This window comes from Oncorhynchus kisutch, unplaced genomic scaffold (assembly GCF_002021735.2).
Source record: "Oncorhynchus kisutch isolate 150728-3 unplaced genomic scaffold, Okis_V2 Okis09a-Okis19a_hom, whole genome shotgun sequence".
Classification (NCBI taxonomy): Eukaryota; Metazoa; Chordata; class Actinopteri; order Salmoniformes; family Salmonidae; genus Oncorhynchus; species Oncorhynchus kisutch.
In genome coordinates, this window is record NW_022261985.1 from 18810 (window position 1) to 40364 (window position 21555).

Here is a 21555-nt window from a genome sequence, read left to right on the forward strand (position 1 = left end):
GTAGCGGCCTGCCGGCTGCTACATCGGCAGCACCAGCGTGAGGTCCCAATGTCACCAGCAGATTCTCCACATCCATCTCTTTTGCCATTTGCTTTTCTCTTTCTCTCTTGTTTTCTTTCTCTGTCAACCCCTTCCATTGTCTTCCCTCCCTGCATCACTTTGACCCTCTCCGGATTGTTTTCCCCCTCTTTCTTTCTGTTGTTCCCAGTCCCCCAGGGGAGTCTGTCCTCTGAAGGCAGTAAACCTGTTCCTTCACGTCACACAGTGTGTCCTCTACACTGAGGTCAAGGCCTGCGTCCCAAATGGCACCCTATTCCCTACATTTTCCACGAGGGCTCAGGTCCAAAGTAGTGTACTTTTTGGTGACAATGCTGCCATTTGAGATGTAACCGGGGAGTTTTCTGCCTCCCACCACTCTGTATCCTCGTGTCTTTTTCTCCCCATTGTTGTGGATGGCTCCATAGAGCCCTGGCTCTAGTTTGGTCTTTGTGTGGTTGTTGTCCACACTTCAGGACTATGGAGGTAATGAACGACCAGGGCCTCCTCAGACACTAGCGCCTGCTGAAAGTGACAGATGGGTAGGATCCCCCTGAGGTTCTCTCCCCCCCCCCCCCCCCCCCTTTCCACAAGCCCCAGGGGAGCCGAGACAGAGATGAAGGCAACTCAAACGCAGGATTATCAATCAGCCAGGATTATCAATCAGTCGGTTTACAACACGAGCTGCTGATCAGCTAATGAATCAATGTAATATTGATCATTTTACCAAGCATGAGCAGTTCAGTGATATTCCTTAAATGATTCCAAATGGATGGAAATGAATTGAGTTATGTTCCTAACTAGCCTAGACGTTTTAGTGCAATGTTTTAGTTATGGTGTTCATTAGGAACACGGCACCTTGCTGAAAAGCAGTCCTCTATCAATACCAAGGCACATATTTCTCTTTAAAAATGTCTTTATTTTTATATTTTTTGCATTGTGGAATAATAGTGAAGACATCAACCCTATCAAATAACACTCAGAATCATGTAGTAACCAAAAGAAGTGTTAAACAAATCCAAATATATCTGAATACTTCAAAGTAGCCGCCCTTTGCCTTGACAGCTTTGTCTTCACTATTATTCTCCAATGTAGAAAATAGTCAAAGTAAAGACAAACCCTTGAGAGTATGTCCAAACTTTTGTCTGTTACTGTGTGTCAAACACATTCCATTTGCTCCATTGCTATCTTTTATTATGATCCGTTCTCCCCTCCGCAGCCTCCTGTGGTCTGTATTGATCTTAATGTCGCATAGACACTAGGGGCAGCGGGGTCTAGGTGAGAGACCAGGGGTGGGGGGGTAACATCTTTCTATCAGCCCCCATCACTGATTTAAGGACAGCTGCTGTAGACCAGGCCTAATGTGAGCTCTACTCACAGCCATTGAGCTAGTGACTTATGAGTGATGAGCGTCTTTAAACAAGAACACACACAAAAGCACACACGCCCTCTGTCCTGCCCAGGTCTGCCCTTTGACCTCCAGGGGCATCCTTATCCATTACTCACTGCTCCAGACAGACACACACGGTGGGACAGACACTTAGGCCTGTGGGTCTCTGCCACACCTCGATGATGTTTAAGTGTGTGTGTGCGTGCGTGCGTCTGGCATCCGTGGCGTGCTTGCATATATCGAGAAAGTTGAATGAATTAAATGTAATTCTCCTTTGTGTGTGTGTGTGTGTGTGTGAGGGGGAAAAGGGAGTTTCCGTTGATTACTGACCATCGTATATCTGCCATCATTATAGGTGTCCTATATAACCTGTCCTAGAGAGAGTAATAGCTGGTGATGAACTTCACTGCTCCTCTGTAGAACTCTGCCTCTTAAGTCTAATTAGCAAGGTGGTAGAATGACTGGTGGGGAGAGCCAATGGACTCCTAACAGAAGGGCTGCTCTCTCCTGATGTTTAAGAGCCACTCAGTGTAATATGTTGCTGTAATGCTGCCAGTAAGAGAGACATCGTATCCTCTGCCATCATTTTGATTTGATCTGTGGATGATACCATTAAAGATAGTGGTGGGTGATGTGGCGTATTGGGTTTAGGAGGTGGTTTGTGTGTGTGTTTGTGTGTGTGTGTGTGTGGGTGGATTTATGTCTAGTGAATGGTGTGTGGGAAGTGTGTGTGTGTGTGTGTGTGTATGCATGTCTGTGCATGGTGAATGAAGTGTGTGTGTGTGTGTGTGTGTGTGTGTGTGTGTGTGTGTGTGTGTGTGTGTGTGTGTGTGTATGCATGTCTGTGCATGGTGAATTAAGTGTGTGTGTATGCATGCATGTCTGTGCATGGTGAATGAAGTGTGTGTGTGTGTGTGTGTGTGTGTATGCATGTCTGTGCATGGTGAATGAAGTGTGTGTGTGTGTGTGTGTGTGTGTGTATGCATGTCTGTGCATGGTGAATGAAGTGTGTGTATGCATGTCTGTGCATGGTGAATGAAGTGTGTGTGTGGTAGTGAAGTTGTTTGCCGGCACTGCTTGTTTGTTATTGATTGACTAGTCTTCAAATATTCACCTTGTCCAAATTTGACAACTCAAATTCACCTCTCTTTCTGCCATGTTCATCCATATTCATTGACCTGCACTGGACACCCTCTCTCTCTCTCTCCCTTAATCTCTCTCTGTCCCTCTCCTCCCTCCATCCCTCACACCACCTCTGTTCCTCAGCCAATTGACACCAACCAGCGGTCACATTGGCCTGACCCCTGACCCTTTGCCTGCTGGAGCGGACAGTGCACCGCATCAGAATTAGTTTGTCACCGGGCCCTGTCAAGCAGCTCTGTGATGTATGGGCCCCACTGTGCAACTCTGACCTGTGTGTTGTACCGGTCATTTAGATGGGCTGCCTGAGTGAGAGAGCATTGATTATGATGTAGTGAGGGATGGGGCCAGTCATAGACAGGCTCAGGAGTGGTCAAAGACTGAGAGAAGGATGTGGAAGAAGTGGTTCCAATTTAGTGTGCTTTGTTTGCAATGCCATCATATGCAAGGATGTCATCAAAGCCATATGGAGTGGTCAGTTCTGTAATTAGTTCTGTAATTGTAGATAAACCGAGTGAGTTATCTTTCAGGGTGTGCAAAAGTTGGGAGAGCGTATGAATCCTGACTAGAAATTGTGTGTACATGCTTATGAGGTAATGCAGTTCTCCATCATCACGTTCCCCAACACTCTGAGCTCTCTCAATGCTGCAGTTATTTTTATTTCTGCTCTTTACCTTCCTTTAGAAGTCTTTAAAGAGTGAGGGAGTTGGAATGAAAGTCGGCTCCTGACACAGCACATCGTGCTTGTGTCACACACACACACACACACACACACACACACACACACACACACACACACACTGTTTGCATTTTTGCTCCCTTCATACAGCGGCCAAACTGCAGCACTCTGCTAATTAAAAAACATGGCTGCCGCTTATTTATTCGCCGGCAGCTAATTGATATTCAGCGAGACGTTCAGCCCCCTAAACGATGTGTTTAATCTGACGATAGGGTCTCTAAGGCCTGCTCTGTCAGCCAGATGCAGACACTATGAGAAAAGTTTGTGTAACTACAGTACTTTTACTTTGGTGTAATGTCCAGGGCTGGTTTCCCAAACGCATCGTAGCACCTAGATCACCGTTCATCCATTTAGATTAGTAATTAAGAGGATCTTAGTGCTACGAGGCTTTTGGAAACCAGCCCTGGACATGGTCCCAAACATGAGAGGATTTGTCTATTTTAGTGCCTCTTGGTCTTTACTTTTCTCTCTCTTTATTTCTTTCTCTCTCTTGCTCTCTTTGTTCTCACAACTTCCTCTCTTTCTCTGTCCCTCCTGAGGGCCACATGTCAGAGGAGCGGTGGCCTGCCTGACTGCTCACTATGAGGGCCACATGTCAGAGGAACGGTGGCCTGCCTGACTGCTCACTATGAGGGCCACATGTCAGAGGAACGGTGGTCAGCCTGACTGCTCACTATGAGGGTCACATGTCAGAGGAACGGTGGTCAGCCTGACTGCTCACTATGAGGGTCACATGTCAGAGGAACGGTGGTCAGCCTGACTGCTCACTATGAGGGTCACATGTCAGAGGAACGGTGGTCAGCCTGACGGTTCACTATGAGGGTCACATGTCAGAGGAACGGTGGTCAGCCTGACGGTTCACTATGAGAGTCACATGTCAGAGGAACGGTGGCCAGCCTGACGGTTCACTATGAGGGCCACATGTCAGAGGAACGGTGGTCAGCCTGACGGTTCACTATGAGGGTCACATGTCAGAGGAACGGTGGCCTGCCTGACTGCTCACTATGAGGGCCACATGTCAGAGGAACGGTGGCCTGCCTGACTGCTCACTATGAGGGCCACATGTCAGAGGAACGGTGGCCAGCCTGACGGTTCACTATGATAAATCACCTTTTATCCATCCTTTTCATTCTCTCTTCCCTTTTTCAAGTTCGCTTCCCTTTTCTTTTTGTCTCCACTTTCACCCCCCCCCCCCCCTCCTCTCCCCCCTACAGCCTCTTCATTAGGGGAACAAAAGTGGATCGGTGGTCATGGAAGGCTGTCCCATTGTTTGGGCTTTAGTATGATTAGATTATCTTTAGGGCCACTGAATGGGGTTAATCAGTGAGAAGAAATCCTGACATCGTGCAGTGTGTGTGTTGTCTGAATTAGACCATATGAACTACTGTAGTCCAAAGAGAAACTCTTAACACCTGCTACACGATCAGACACACAGAGAAGAGAAACAAAATCCCTGGACACATTTGTGTCACTGCCTCCCTTTTTTAATGTCCCTTTAGTTTCCCTTTTACCACACAGTTCTGTCTCCCCACTCTGTGAGTACAGCTGCTCTGCTGTGTGTATGTTTGGGATCAGTGTGTGTGTTGACGTGTCTGAGCCATGTTTGTGTCTGGGCGTGTGTTTCTTTTGTCTTTCTCCATCTGTAATCATGGTGATACAAAGTCCTACCCGCCCCTGTCAGAGATGTTCTGTTTCAAGCTTGATTGAGCTGTGGAAGGGAGACAGTTTTCTGGCACACAGGGTCACCGTTTGGGCTGCCCAGTACACTATTAGATTTCATTGAGCCCGTCTTCTAACAGTCACGCATAGCACAGCTCAGTCAGTCAATTTAGTTCAGTTCAGTTAGTCTGTATGTCTTTCAATGTGTACATAGATGTAGGATCTTAATTTAATCACTTTTGTTGCTGAGAATTTGCAGGAAATGCAGATGAGTTTCGTGATTCCCATAAATTAAAGATGCTCTATGTTCAACGTTTTATCAGCACTCTGCTCTGTCTTTCTTTCTCTCTTCCTCTCGTTCTCTTTAAATGCTTTCTGTCTTCAGGAGATTACAGGGAAGGTAAGACTGGAGCGCTGAGCGCTGAGCTCCCCATCTCTCTCTCTCGCACCCCATCTCTCTCTCGCACCCCATCTCTCTCTCTCTCTCTCTCTCTCTCTCTCTCTCTCTCTCGCACCCCATCTCTCTCTCTCTCTCTCTCTCTCGCACCCCATCTCTCTCTCTCTCTCTCTCTCTCTCTCTCTCTCGCACCCCCATCTCTCTCTCTCTCTCGCACCCCATCTCTCTCTCTCTCTCTCTCTCTCTCTCTCTCTCTCGCACCCCATCTCTCTCTCTCTCTCTCTCTCTCTCTCTCTCTCTCTCTCTCTCTCTCTCTCTCTCTCTCTCTCTCTCTCGCACCCCATCTCTCTCTCTCTCTCTCGCACCCCATCTCTCTCTCTCGCACCCCATCTCTCTCTCACGCACCCCATCTCTCTCTCTCTCGCACCCCATCTCTCTCTCTCTCGCACCCCATCTCGCTGTCTCCTCCCTCTCGCACCCCATCTCGCTCTCTCTCTCTCTCGCACCCCATCTCGCTCTCTCTCTCTCTCTCTGTCGCTCTCTCTCTGTCTCCCAACCAGGTGTAGGAGGGTCCCATCATCCCTTCTCTCACTCTCACTTTCACTCTCTCACTCACATATATATATTCCTCCGGCAGTTTAGTGTATAGGGCCTTGTGTAGGCTCTGAAGTTGATTTCCTCAGAGCTGACAGTCTTGTATCATAGGGGAGATCAGCTGGAGTCAGATGGGTGTTTATTGAAGGTCACTGTAGAAAAGAGCAGTACTGGTATCACAGGGTCATAAATAAAGAGAGCAGGCCTTCCATTGTCCTGGTCTGATGCTATCTCCCCTGTCAGACTGCAGTGTATCTACACACACACACACACACACATACACACATTTCTGCAGATACACACACACACACACACACATTTCTGCAGATGCACACACACACACACCGATGTCCTTGAAAGTAGCAGAAGGCAATGAGTGAGAGAGCTGTCTCTTGGCATCCCCCATCACTTCCCAATAACCCATGCCCCAATACCCCACGTCCACATCCACTCATGGCTCTGGTAATGGAAAGTGTGTTGTCCATTTTTTGTGTTCTCTATCCCCTGTAACTGCTGTTGACTGAGTTATCCCGAGTGTGTCCTGTGTCTCTTCTGTGTCCATGGTTGACTGAATGCTCTAGTAATGTCTCCTCTCTTCTCTCTCCTTCTCTCCTCCTCCTCTCCTCTGATCTCTCTTCTCTCCCCTCTCCTCTCTCTTTCGTGTGTTTAGGCCAAGCAGCTGGAGCTCAGAGACCAGGAACTGAAGAAACAGGATGCCTTCTACAGGGAACAGGTTGCCAGGCTGGAGGACAGGGTAAGGGAACACTATCAACCAGCATACTACTTAGTACACTACACAGCATCCAGTAGGGCTCTATACAGCCCACTACACAGTACGTTATCCAGTAGTGCTCTATACAGCCCACTACACAGCACGTTATCCAGTAGTGCTCTATACAGCCCACTACACAGCACGTTATCCAGTAGGGCTCTATACAGCCCACTACACAGCACGTTATCCAGTAGGGCTCTATACAGCCCACTACACAGCACGTTATCCAGTAGTGCTCTATACAGCCCACTACACAGCACGTTATCCAGTAGTGCTCTATACAGCCCACTACACAGCACGTTATCCAGTAGTGCTCTATACAGCCCACTACACAGCACGTTATCCAGTAGTGCTCTATACAGCCCACTACACAGCACGTTATCCAGTAGTGCTCTATACAGCCCACTACACAGCACGTTATCCAGTAGTGCTCTATACAGCCCACTACACAGCACGTTATCCAGTAGGGCTCTATACAGCCCACTACACAGCACATTATCCAGTAGTGCTCTATACAGCCCACTACACAGCATGTTATCCAGTAGTGCTCTATACAGCCCACTACGCAGCACATTATATATCATCAGCATACACCCTACTTAAAATAGCTTGTTTCACTCCACTCAGCCTTACACTGTAACACACTACACCATACGGAGTCTGCATCACACCTCACACCATCTCTGCTGCCTGAGGGAACTTTTGATAGAGAAACTCTGCGTCCTCGCTCCCTCCCTCCCTCCTCGATTCCTCCCTCGTTCCCTCCCTCCTCCCTCCCTCCCTCCTCGCTCCCTTCCTCCTCGCTCCCTCCCTCCTCGCTCCCTCCCTCCTCGCTCCCTCCCTCCTCGCTCGCTCGCTCCCTCCTCGCTCCCTCCCTCGCTCCCCTCCCTCCCCCCTCTCGCTCTACACCATAAGCCCCTACGGTGTTATCAGACTAAAGATGTTTCCCCTCAACACTTTCCCTCCCTCCCTCCCTCCCTCCCTCCCTCCCTCCCTCCCTCCCTCCCTCCCTCCCTCCCTCCCTCCCTCCCTCCCTCCCTCCCTCCCTCCCTCCCTCCCTCCCTCCCTCCCTCCCTCTCAGACTAAAGATGAGGGGAAACATCTTAACACTTTCTCTCCCTTTTTCTCTGCCACTGCTGTCAAACTGGCCTTGGTATCCCTCCTCCAGGTGGAAACCTCACGCTGCTGCCAGTGTGATCTCTTGCACTCTTTTCCCCCTCCTGCTAAAGATGAGAGGTCAAATCACACACACACACAGAGAGAGACACACCGTACACACAGTGTGAGATCTGGCCTGTACAGACAGACCATGCTGCTGTTCTCAGTCAGATATGTCCCCTAGGGAGGGTACGAGGGGTCAAATACCTTGTTTAGTCCACTTAAACTGACACCCCCAAGCTGTTTCCCAATGTGTTGTCCCCTCTAGATAGGGAGGAGAGGTTTAATACTTTGCTTTGTATAGGTTTGTCCCCTAAAATCTATCTGACAATTAGTCTTCACACTTTTCCCAGTTGGGTTAGTGTCTTTAATGAAGGGAATAGGGGTCCAACCGGTTTGGCTCCTTCTGTACAATGTCATAGTGGAATAAGTCAGATATGCACTCTAATGAATACGAAAGCCCACACATGCACACACACAATCTGCATCATAGTGGTGGGAACAGGGGTCAAACACTTTGTCCGCTAAAAGATTTGTCTCCCTACTGACCATCTCACTCAACTCCATAAGACATCTCTTCAAGCTGGGAAAGAATAGAGCAACGATTTGGATGTACCAACACCTTCATAGCAGCCAAAGACAACCCTAAAGGAGTTGGTGGTCAAACTATTAGTTTACCAAATGCTAGAGTTAGGTGTTGTTCCTGGTCAGATCACGTACATATGACAAATCCTGGTCCTATGGACAGTTGGGACAGTTAACAGTTACTTGGAGTATGGTAGTGTCTCTGTGAAGTAGTGAAGTGGAGAGGTCTTATTTAATGACGCTTGACAAGTCTGGTCATCAATAAATCATTCAAAAAGAATAGCAGATCAATATCAACACTGTTTTCACCTGTAACCTCTCTCCCTTGGAAACACTGTAGCAACAGAATAATACACCACTAGTTAGAAATACTATAGCAACAGAATAATACACCACTAGTTAGAAATACTATAGTAACAGAATAATAAACCACTAGTTAGAAATACTATAGCAACAACATAATAAACCACTAGTTAGATATACTATAGTAACAACATAATAAACCACTAGTTAGAAATACTATAGCAACAACATAATAAACCTGTAGTTAGAAATACTATAGCAACAACATAATAAACCTGTAGTTAGATATACTATAGCAACAACATAATAAACCACTAGTTAGAAATACTATAGTAACAACATAATAAACCACTAGTTAGATATATACTATAGTAACAACATAATAAACCTGTGGTTAGAAATACTATAGCAACAACATAATAAACCTGTAGTTAGATATACTATAGCAACAACATAATAAACCTGTAGTTAGAAATACTATAGCAACAACATAATAAACCACTAGTTAGATATATACTATAGTAACAACATAATAAACCACTAGTTAGATATACTATAGCAACAGAATAATAAACCACTAGTTAGATATATACTATAGCAACAACATAATAAACCACTAGTTAGAAATACTATAGCAACAACATAATAAACCACTAGTTAGAAATACTATAGTAACAACATAATAAACCACTAGTTAGAAATACTATAGCAACAACATAATAAACCACTAGTTAGAAATACTATAGCAACAACATAATAAACCTGTAGTTAGATATACTATAGTAACAACATAATAAACCACTAGTTAGAAATACTATAGCAATAACATAATAAACCACTAGTTAGAAATACTATAGTAACAACATAATAAACCACTAGTTAGAAATACTATAGCAACAACATAATAAACCACTAGTTAGAAATACTATAGCAACAACATAATAAACCACTAGTTAGATATACTATAGCAACAACATAATAAACCACTAGTTAGAAATACTATAGCAACAACATAATAAACCACTAGTTAGATATACTATAGAAACAACATAATAAACCTGTAGTTAGATATACTATAGCAACAACATAATAAACCTGTGGTTAGAAATACTATAGCAACAACATAATAAACCTGTAGTTAGATATACTATAGCAACAACATAATAAACCACTAGTTAGAAATACTATAGCAACAACATAATAAACCTGTGGTTAGAAATACTATAGCAACAACATAATAAACCTGTAGTTAGATATACTATAGCAACAACATAATAAACCACTAGTTAGATATACTATAGCAACAACATAATAAACCACTAGTTAGAAATACTATGTCCATGTGATGATACTCGTAGGAATAAGAGAAAACAGAATTAAACTGTTCGGGGGGGAAGACGTTTTCTCAGTGACTACAGAAGAATTGGTTTTAGCTTTATTTTAAGGCCATTGTGGACTGTCCTTACCTGGTACAATGTTTGATTGAGAACATTGTAATAATGTTGGTTAGATTGGTTGTTAGATTACTACAAGACTAGTACACAGTAAAGGCTGCAATGCTGATGGCACGAAGACATGAGCAGAGATAAGTTGATGAAAGTCATGAGAAATCCAGCTGACTGGAGAACAGTTGGTGCCATGCTGCTGTGTGTAGGATCCAGTGGGAGCTGTCATCATAGAACTGATCTGAGTCTAGTGGTACTACTAACGTAAGCTCTTATTGACCTGACAGGTGGTCATCCATCAGCTATATGGTCCCAGCTCAATATCCCCACGCTGTGACAACAAATCACCTTCACACATCATGAGGAGAGGGAGACAGAGAGAGGGATGAGGGGGGAGAGAGGGGAAAGAGAGGTAGGGAGAGGGTGGATAGAGGGTTGAGCGAGAGGGAGGGAGGGATAGGGAGTGAAAGGGGGCTGGAGGGAGAAGAGGGGACAGGGGACTGGAGGGAGAAGAAGGGACAGGGGACTGGAGGGAGAAGAGGGGACAGGGGACTGGAGGGAGAAGAGGGGACAGGGGACTGGAGGGAGAAGAGGGGACTGGGGACTGGAGGGAGAAGAGGGGACAGGGGACTGGAGGGAGAAGAGGGGACAGGGGACTGGATGTGCTGAACACCAGTGAGCTTCAGTCCTATACATTTATAGATCGGTATTAATATGATCAATGCCACCGGCCCCAAATGCTTGTTCCATTTCACGGACCTGTCACATACAGAGCCTTCAGAAAGTATTCTCACTCCTTGACTTATGTTTTGTTCTTTCAAATTGGGATTTAATTGTCATTTTCTTTTCAACATTTTACAAAAAATACTCTGCAATGTCGAAGTGGAAGAATAATTCTAACATTTGTAAAAGATTTATGAAAAATGAAACACCATCTTCATTAGATATGTATTCAACCCACTGAGTCAATGCATGTTAGCATCACCTTTGGCAGTGATTACAGCTGTGAGTCTTGCTGGGTATGTCAAAGAGCTTTGCACACCTTGATTGTACAATATTTACACATTTCTTCTTTAAAACATTCTTGAAGCTCTGTCACGTTAGTTGTTGATTTGAGTCATTTTGGCAGACAGTCTGTCCCAGATAGACTTACAGTAGTGAATGCAGACATTTCCTTTCTTTTTCATACTGTCCCCCGTGGGAATCAAACCCACAGCTGGCGTTGTCAGTGCCATGCTCTACCAGCTGGGCCATGTTCATGTCTTGCCATAGATTTTCAAGCTGGTTTAAGCTACAACTGTAACTAGGCCACTCGGGAACATTCAATGTCGTCTTGGGAAGCAACTCCAGTGTATATTTGGCCTTGTGTTTTAGGTTATCGTCCTGCTGAAAGGTGAATTTGTCTCCCAGTGTCTGTTGGAAAACTCCCTAGTTCTTGCCGAGGACGAGCATACCCATAATATGAAGCAGTCACCACCATGCTTGAAGATATGAAGAGTGGTGCTCAGTGGTGTGTTGGATTTGCCCCAAACGTAACACTTTGTATTCAACACATAAAGTTCATTTCTTTAGTTTTACTTTAGTTCCTTATTGCAAACAGGATGCATGTTCTGGAGTATTTCTATTCTGTACAGGCTTCCTCCTTTTCACTCTCATTTAGGTTACTATTGTGGAGTAACTACAATGTTGTTGACCCATCCTCAGTTTTCTCCTATCACAACTGTTTTAAAGTCACCATTGGCTTCGTGGTGAAATCCCTGTGTGGTTTCCTTCCTCTCCTGAAGGGTGTATTGATACACCATCCAAAGTGTAATTAATAACTTCACCGTGCTCAAAGGGATATTCAATGTCTGCTTTTTATTTTATTTGTACCCATCTACCAATAGGTCTCCTTCTTTGAGAGGCATTGGAAAACCTCCCTGGTCTTTGTGGTTGAATCTGTGTTTGAAATTCACCGCTCAACTGAGGTACAGAGATGAGGAAGTCATTCAAATATTATGTTCAACACTGTTTTTGCACACGCAGTGATTCCATGCAACTTATTATGTGACTTGTTAAGCAAATTTTTACTCCTGAACTTATTTAGGTTTGCCATAACAAAGGGGTTGAATACTTATTGACTCAAGACATTTCACCTTTTTTAAATTAATTTATAATAAATAAATAAAAAGCATGTTTCTACTTTGACATTATGGGGTACTGTGAGGGGAAAAAATCTCAAATAATTTTTAAATTCGGGCTGTAACACAACAGAAATACTTCCTGAAGGCTCTGCACAAGCAGCATACATGCTTGTTTTGGGTCATTTATTGGATAGCTTCATTGGGGGGTCTTATTTCAAGGTCATTGAAATGGTGGCACACTAGACTAGAACTGTCAGAAAAACAAAGGTGAGTGTATTATGTGTTTGTGTGTGTGTCGTTATGAGAGTTTGTTATTCTGTGTGTGACTTGTGGATCAATGGCGGGCGTATTGCATGTTGTCTTGCTGTGAATCGCTCAGGGAAACTGCTGGAGTTGCTGTTGGTTAGAATCTTCTTAACAGCCTCTCTATTCTTCCTTTCCCATCTCTGTCCAGCTCTGTTTTGGTCTCCTACCTCTTTCATCTCCCTCTCTCCTGCTGTCTCTGTCACTCGCTCATATTCTTCTGTCATAACCTTTAGCCCTCTCTCGCTCTCTTGCGCTCTCTTCTCCTCACAACATCTCTCTCTCTCTCTCTCTCCCGTACACACACACACCCTCCGAACCAAACGCACACAGAGAGAATAAAAGTCTGCTATATATTACATGTCTCTTTCAATTCAACACAGCCATTCATCAGAGGGTTCCTAGTGACAGGCCATCACCAGGGCCTGGACAGCTCAGCGCACCATGGCTGTGCTCATTGGCCACAGTGGCCAAATTGACTCAGAAAACAATATATATATAGATTACATTTTCACTCAATATCTGCTGTAAAACAATCTCATATTTAACAATCTGCACTCTGTGTTTTTTTCTCTTTGTCTTTCCCTGTTTTTCAGTTCCCCGTGTTGAGAATGAGCCTCATTCGTTTTTCCTTTCTCTTTGTCTCTCTCTTGCTCATCTCACGTTTTTATTCTTCATTTTCATCTCTTTTGCTCGCTCTAGTCCATGTCTATTGATGGAATTGGATTTTCCTCTCGCCCCGCGTTGGGGGGACAATCACCGTTACAATTGCCACCTCACAGTCCTTGAAGTAAAGTACAACTCCTGTATGAAAGAGATACAGAGATGGAGTGTTTAGTCTCAGTAATAGCTCCTATTCACCACCTGATCAATACTTTGTCTACCTTGGAGCAGAAGCATCTGCAGTCGTGGCATGACAATGTGTCTTTTACTTTTCAACAACGCCTTCTGTGAGTCTGCATCATACTGAGACTCAGGCAGTGGAAAGACTAGACCAAATCATTTAAAGGACTTTTAAACTGTATGTGGAACGAACGTCAACAGAGCAACAAAGTGTGTTACCTGCTGGAATCAGTGGTGTGGTCTTAAATGTTGGCTGGTCTGGTCCGTTGGCTGGTCCTTCTCAGCAACAGGAGCTCTAGTTACTTTTTAGTGTGTATGATCTCCCCATTCCCCTAACTAAACCATTTTAGATGTGAACACAATGCATATTAGTTAAATAGCAGCTGCTCTGATCCAAAACTCAAGTGGATCTGAATAACTTGTCTAAAACCATCACATAAAAGGAACTTCTTCAAAACAAGTTTGTATCAATCCCAGTTCCCTTAACCGGTCAAGTCAACAAGATCACACAGTAGGCCAGGACGTTCCCTTAACCGGTCAAGTCAACAAGATCACACAGTAGGCCAGGATGTTCCCTTAACCGGTCAAGTCAACAAGATCACACAGTAGGCCAGGACGTTCCCTTAACTGGTCAAGTCAACAAGTTCACACAGTAGGCCAGGACGTTCCCTTAACCGGTCAAGTCAACAAGATCACACAGTAGGCCAGGATGTTCCCTTAACCGGTCAAGTCAACAAGATCACACAGTAGGCCAGGACGTTCCCTTAACCGGTCAAGTCAACAAGATCACACAGTAGGCCAGCTCCAGTTGATGGGGTGTTGGCAGCCATAAGTCACAGTAAGAGAAGTGACATTATTGGGGGACTGCAGTAGAAGTGCAGTGAGGACATTATCAGTCCGGTCCTTCAGTCACGGTGTGTAGCAGCGGGAGCCAGGTGTGTGTGTGTGTGTGTGTGTGTGTGTGTGTGTGTGTGTGTTTCTCTCTCAATTCAATTCAAGGGCTTTATTGGCATGGGAAACATGTGTTAACATTGCCAAAGCAAGTGAGGTAGACAACATACAAAGTGAATATATAAAGTGAAAAACAACAAAAATTAACAGTAAACATTACACATACAGAAGTTTCAAAACAGTAAAGACATTACAAATGTCATATTATATATATATATACAGTGTTCTAATAATGTACAAATGGCTAAAGGACACAAGATAAAATAAACAAGCATAAATATGGGTTGTATTTACAATGGTGTTTGTTCTTCACTGGTTGCCCTTTTCTCATGGCAACAGGTCACAAATCTTGCTGCTGTGATGGCACACTGTGGAATTTCACCCAGTAGATATGGGAGTTTTTCAAAATTGGATTTGTTTTCGAATTCTTTGTGGATCTGTGTAATCTGAGGGAAATATGTCTCTCTAATATGGTCATACATTGGGCAGGAGGTTAGGAAGTGCAGCTCAGTTTCCACCTCATTTTGTGGGCAGTGAGCACATAGCCTGTCTTCTCTTGAGAGCCATGTCTGCCTACTGCGGCCTTTCTCAATAGCAAGGCTATGCTCACTGAGTCTGTACATAGTCAAGGCTTTCCTTAATTTTGGGTCAGTCACAGTGGTCAGGTATTCTGCCGCTGTGTACTCTCTGTGTAGGGCCAAATAGCATTCTAGTTTGCTCTGTTTTTTTGTTAATTCTTTCCAATGTGTTAAGTAGTTATCTTTTTGTTTTCTCATGATTTGGTTGGGTCTAATTGTGCTGCTGTCCTGGGGCTCTGTAGTTTGTGTTTGTGAACAGAGCCCCAGGACCAGCTTGCTTAGGGGACTCTTCTCCAGGTTCATCTCTCTGTAGGTGATGGCTTTGTTATGGAAGGTTTGTGAATCGCTTCCTTTTAGGTGGTTGTAAAATTTAACAGCTCTTTTCTGGATTTTGATAATTAGTGGGTATCGGCCTAATTCTGCTCTGCATGCATTATTTGGTGTTCTACGTTGTAAACGGAGGATATTTTTGCGGAATTCTGCGTGCAGAGTCTCAATTTGGTGTTTGTCCCATTTTGTGAAGTCTTGGTTGGTGAGCGGACCCCAGACCTCACAACCATAAAGGGCAATGGGCTCTATGACTGATTCAAGTATTTTTTGCCAAATCCTAATTGGTATGTTGAAATTTATGTTCCTTTTGATGGCATAGAATGCCCTTCTTGCCTTGTCTCTCAGATCGTTCACAGCTTTGTGGAAGTTACCTGTGGTGCTGATGTTTAGGCCAAGGTATGTATAGTTTTTTGTGTGCTCTAGGGCAACAGTGTCTAGATGGAATTTGTATTTGTGGTCCTGGTGACTGGACCTTTTTTGGAACACGATTATTTTGGTCTTACTGAGATTTACTGTCAGGGCCCAGGTCTGACAGAATCTGTGCATAAGATCTAGGTGCTGCTGTAGGCCCTCCTTGGTTGGTGACAGAAGCACCAGATCATCAGCAAACAGCAGACATTTGAGTTCGGATTCTAGCAGGGGGAGGCCGGGTGCTGCAGACTTTTCTAGTGCCCGCGCCAATTCGTTGATATATATGTTGAAGAGGGTGGGGCTTAAGCTGCATCCCTGTCTAACCCCACGACCCTGTGTGAAGAAATGTGTGTGTTTTTTTGCCAATTTTAACCGCACACTTGTTGTTTGTGTACATGGATTTTATAATGTCGTATGTTTTACCCCCAACACCACTTTCCATCAGTTTGTATAGCAGACCCTCATGCCAGATTGAGTCGAAGGCTTTTTTTAAATCAACAAAGCATGAGAAGACTTTGCCTTTTGTTTTGGTTTGTTTGGTTGTCAATTAGGGTGTGCAGGGTGAATACATGGTCTGTTGTACGGTAATTTGGTAAAAAGCCAATTTGACATTTGCTCAGTACATTGTTTTCATTGAGGAAATGTACGAGTCTGCTGTTAATAATAATGCAGAGGATTTTCCCAAGGTTACTGTTGACACATATTCCACGGTAGTTATTGGGGTCAAATTTGTCTCCACTTTTGTGGATTGGGGTGATCAGTCCTTGGTTCCAAATATTGGGGAAGATGCCAGAGCTAAGTATGATGTTAAAGAGTTTTAGTATAGCCAATTGGAATTTGTTGTCTGTATATTTGATCATTACATTGAGGATACCATCAACACCACAGGCCTTTTTGGGTTGGAGGGTTTTTATTTTGTCCTGTAACTCTTTCAATGTAATTGGAGAATCCAGTGGGTTCTGGTAGTCTTTAATAGTTGATTCTAAGATCTGTATTTGATCATGTATATGTTTTTGCTCTTTATTCTTTGTTATAGAGCCAAAAAGATTGGAGAAGTGGTTTACCCATACATCTCCATTTTGGATAGATAATTCTTCGTGTTGTTGTTTTAGTGTTTTCCAATTTTCCCAGAAGTGGTTAGAGTCTATGGATTCTTCAATTGCATTGAGCTGATTTCTGACGTGCTGTTCCTTCTTTTTCCGTAGTGTATTTCTGTATTGTTTTAGTGATTCACCATAGTGAAGGCGTAGACTCAGGTTTTCCGGGACTCTATGTTTTTGGTTGGACAGGTTTCTCAATTTCTTTCTTAGATTTTTGCATTCTTCATCAAACCATTTGTCATTATTGTTAATTTTCTTTGGTTTTCTATTTGAGATTTTTAGATTTGATAGGGAAGCTGAGAGGTCAAATATACTGTTAAGATTTTCTACTGCCAAGTTTACACCTTCACTATTACAGTGGAACGTTTTACCCAGGAAATTGTCTAAAAGGGATTGAATTTGTTGTTGCCTAATTGTTTTTTGGTAGGTTTCCAAACTGCATTCCTTCCATCTATATCATTTCTTAATGTTACTCAGTTCCTTTGGCTTTGATGCCTCATGATTGAGTATTGCTCTGTTTAAGTACTCTCTCTCGCTCTCCTTTTTCTCTCATTTAATTATTGTTGCATTATCAGCAGATAGGATGACGCAGCAGGAGCTGTCCCCACTCTCTCTCTCTCTCTCTCACTCACTCACTCACTGACCCTCAGAGAGTGTGAGAGATACAAGTATTGTAGTCTAACACATGCATGCCTACACATGCAAAGGGCCTAACCTGACAGAGAAAAGTTCTGCATTCAGATCAACCTGGGAGCCAACTTCCATACACATGTCCCTGATGTATCCCTTTTGATGTGAAATGGCTAACAGTGTAACAATCAGTCAATCAATCAAATGTGCAGAAACCCTGCCAAAACCCCAAACAGCAAGCAATGCAGATGTAGAAGCACGTGGCTAAGAAAAGTTACAGCGGCTGACGATGAGGTGGCTGACGATGAGGTGGCTGACTGTGTTACAGCGGCTGACTGTGTTACAGCGGCTGACGATGAGGTGGCTGACGGTGTTACAGCGGCTGACGGTGAGCTGGCTGACGGTGTTACAGCGGCTGACTGTGTTACAGCGGCTGACGATGAGGTGGCTGACGGTGAGGTGGCTGACGGTGTTACAAGCTCATCAACTCGTGAACTTTACTCTCTGAGTCCTTCATTCACCGTAGCAGAGCTAGCCGTCTATCATGTCTCCGTGGTGCCTCCCGCCGTCCCTAGGATGTTAGAGGGATGGACTCAACAGGCCGCCGTCCTCCTGTGTCCCCATGTCAGTCCCCGTGTTGGCCAGTCTCAGGGTTTTATATGGAGGCGCTCCCTCTAGTCATTCCTTTAGTAACAAGCCGCTGGGCCGTCCAACGCAGCGGGGTCTTCCCCTCGCCTCCCTGCCAGGGAACAGATAGCCATTAACGAAGCGCTTTTGTTTTGCTCATTAAAAATGTTGGAGAGGGCTTTTTAATTGGACACGCCAGTTCTGTTCCTTACTCTTCTCTATCCTCTCTGTATCACCCGAGTGCATTAGCCATAATGACTTCATTTGTCTCTGACACCCCCACCGGCCTTATTTACCACCAGACAAGGTAAAGCTCTCCCAGGCATGTAAATAGAAATCAAAAGGATGAGGGTGCTCTGTGAACAGTCCAGGAAGTCTGTTTTGCAGACCAAAAAGGACCGATTTATAGTTTAGAAACCACGAGAAGCAGGCTGTTCTAAAATAGACTGCTTATTTCTGTTTAGTGTCACACCAATCAAGCCCAATTGGCCCTGAATCATAATAGAAGGATTTTTCTCCCAAAATAGTAGATTTTGGGGTTGGTGAAGTGTTGCACCCAAATCAACCCGAGGGTGGTCAGGTCCTATCGTTCCTACTGATTGAGGGGCTCTGCTGCACTCTAAATCAGTTAGGAGGACAGCAGGAAATCACAATTTGAGCCCCACTCGTTAATCACACACAACAGCCTCACAAATTACACTGTCTGCTACTCTGTCTCCCACTCTGTCTCCCTGCACAGGCTGTAGGCATGTAGGCGATTTTTTTCTGTCTTTCTGTGTGTGTGTGTGTGTGTGTGTGTGTGTGCACCCGCCCTGCAATCACTGGCTGTTTGTGCTTCCTGATGGATTAGGGTTCTGATTAGTGGCAGCACTGCTATTTATTTAGTTATTATTATTATTATTATTATTATTAGTCACTTAGTATTCAACACAGAGACCAACACCACATTCTAGCAACCGCTGTTACACACACACACAGACAAACACACGGGTTAAATCCTAGTCTTAATGTCAGTGACATTGAGGAAACTGCCACTGATGGTTCCCTGACTGGATAGTCTGCACGAACGTTGGTTAGATCTCAAACACACTGGTTAACTTCTAGTCATGTCATTCACATTGAACTCTTACCCGGTCTGACACAACTCAGTTGGTTACTTTAAATGGAAGATTTGATAGTAAAGTGAGAGATTATTGGTGAGAGATGGTTGGACGGGGGGCGTCTGTAAAGGGAGAGGTGGTTGGACGGGGCATCAGTAAATGGAGAGGTGGTTGGACGTGTCTAGTTTGAGAAACCCACGCCTCACATGTCCTCAACTGGCAGCTTCATTAAATAGTACCCGCAAAACACCAGTCTCAACGTCAAAAGTAAAGAGGATACTCCGGGATGCTGGCCTTCTAGGCAGAGTTTCAAAGAAAGAGACATATCTCTGACTGGCCAATAAAAATTAAAGATTAAGATGGGCAAAAGAACAGACACTGGACAGAGGAAGATTGGAAAAAAGTGTTATGGACAGGCGAATCTAAGTTTGAGGTGTTCTGATCGCAAAGAATAACATTTGTGGGATGCAGAAAAAGTGAAAAAATGCTGAGGAGTGCTTGACGCCATCTGTCAACCATGGGGGAGGCAATGTGATGGTCTGGGGGTGCTTTGGTGGTAGTAAAGTGGGAGATTTGTACAGGGTAAAAGGGATCTTGAAGAAGTAAGGCTATCACTCCATTTTGCCATGCCATACCCTGTGGACGGGGTTTAATTGGAGCCAATTTCTTCCTACAACAAGATAATGACCGAAAGCACAGCTCCAAACTATGCAAGAACTATTTAGGGAAAAAGCAGTCAGCTGGTATTCTGTCTATAACTGGGTGGCCAGCACAGTCACCGGATTTCAACCCTATTGAGATGTTGTGGGAGCAGCTTGACCATTTGGGGTGGCAGGTAGCCTAGTGGTTAGAGTGTTGGGCCAGTAACCAGCAGGTAGCCTAGTGGTTAGTGTTTGGCCAGTAACCAGCAGGTAGCCTAGTGGTTAGAGCGTTGGGCCAGTAACCAGCAGGTAGCCTAGTGGTTAGAGTGTTGGGCCAGTAACCAGCAGGTAGCCTAGTGGTTAGTGTTTGGTCAGTAACCAGCAGGTAGCCTAGTGGTTAGAGCGTTGGGCCAGTAACCAGCAGGTAGCCTAGTGGTTAAAGCGTTGGGCCAGTAACCAGCAGGTAGCCTAGTGGTTAGAGTGTTGGGCCAGTAACCAGCAGGTAGCCTAGTGGTTAGTGTTGGGCCAGTAACCAGCAGGTAGCCTAGTGGTTAGAGCGTTGGGCCAGTAACCAGCAGGTAGCCTAGTGGTTAAAGCGTTGGGCCAGTAACCAGCAGGTAGCCTAGTGGTTAGAGCGTTGGGCCAGTAACCAGCAGGTAGCCTAGTGGTTAGAGTGTTGGGCCAGTAACCAGCAGGTAGCCTAGTGGTTAGAGTGTTGGGCCAGTAACCAGCAGGTAGCCTAGTGGTTAGAGTGTTGGGCCAGTAACCAGCAGGTAGCCTAGTGGTTAGAGCGTTGGGCCAGTAACCAGCAGGTAGCCTAGTGGTTAGAGTGTTGGGCCAGTAACCAGCAGGTAGCCTAGTGGTTAGTGTTGGGCCAGTAACCAGCAGGTAGCCTAGTGGTTAGAGCGTTGGGCCAGTAACCAGCAGGTAGCCTAGTGGTTAAAGCGTTGGGCCAGTAACCAGCAGGTAGCCTAGTGGTTAGAGCGTTGGGCCAGTAACCAGCAGATAGCCTAGTGGTTAGAGTGTTGGGCCAGTAACCAGCAGGTAGCCTAGTGGTTAGAGTGTTGGGCCAGTAACCAGCAGGTAGCCTAGTGGTTAGAGTGTTGGGCCAGTAACCAGCAGGTAGCCTAGTGGTTAAAGCGTTGGGCCAGTAACCAGCAGGTAGCCTAGTGGTTAGAGCGTTGTGCCAGTAACCAGCAGGTAGCCTAGTGGTTAGAGTGTTGGGCCAGTAACCAGCAGGTAGCCTAGTGGTTAGAGTGTTGGGCCAGTAACTGAAAGGTTGCTAGAATCCCCAGCTGACAAGGTAAAATCTGTCGTTCTGCCCCTGAACAAGGCAGTTAACCCCACTGTTCCTAAGCCGTCATTGTAATTAAGAGTTTGTTCTTAACTGACTTGCCTTGTTAAATAAAAAACATGGTACGTAAGAAGTGCTTATCAACCTTGTGGGAGGTGCTTCAGGAAGCATGGGGTGAAATCTCTTCAGATTACTGCCAAATGCCAAAGGTCTGCATGGCTGTAATTGCTACAAATGTAGGTTTCTTTGATGAAAGCAAAGTTTGAAGGACACAATTATTATTTCAATTAAAAATCATTATTTATATCCTTATCATCATCTTGACTATATTCCCTATTCATTTTGCAACTCATTTCATGTATGTTTTAATGGAAAATAAGGACATTTCTAAGTGACCCCAAACTTT

At 44.7% G+C, this 21555-nt stretch overlaps 1 protein-coding gene across 1 annotated transcript in view; it reads left to right on the forward strand.

Moving 5' to 3' along the window:
- LOC109885913 (MICOS complex subunit MIC19-like) overlaps positions 1-21555 on the forward strand; it is a 66208-nt gene that overhangs the window by 15731 nt on the left and 28922 nt on the right. Inside the window, exons 2-3 of the mRNA XM_031815382.1 lie at positions 5350-5364; positions 6626-6709. Coding sequence (XP_031671242.1) covers positions 5350-5364; positions 6626-6709 — 99 coding nt within the window. The remainder of the gene's footprint in view (positions 1-5349; positions 5365-6625; positions 6710-21555) is intronic.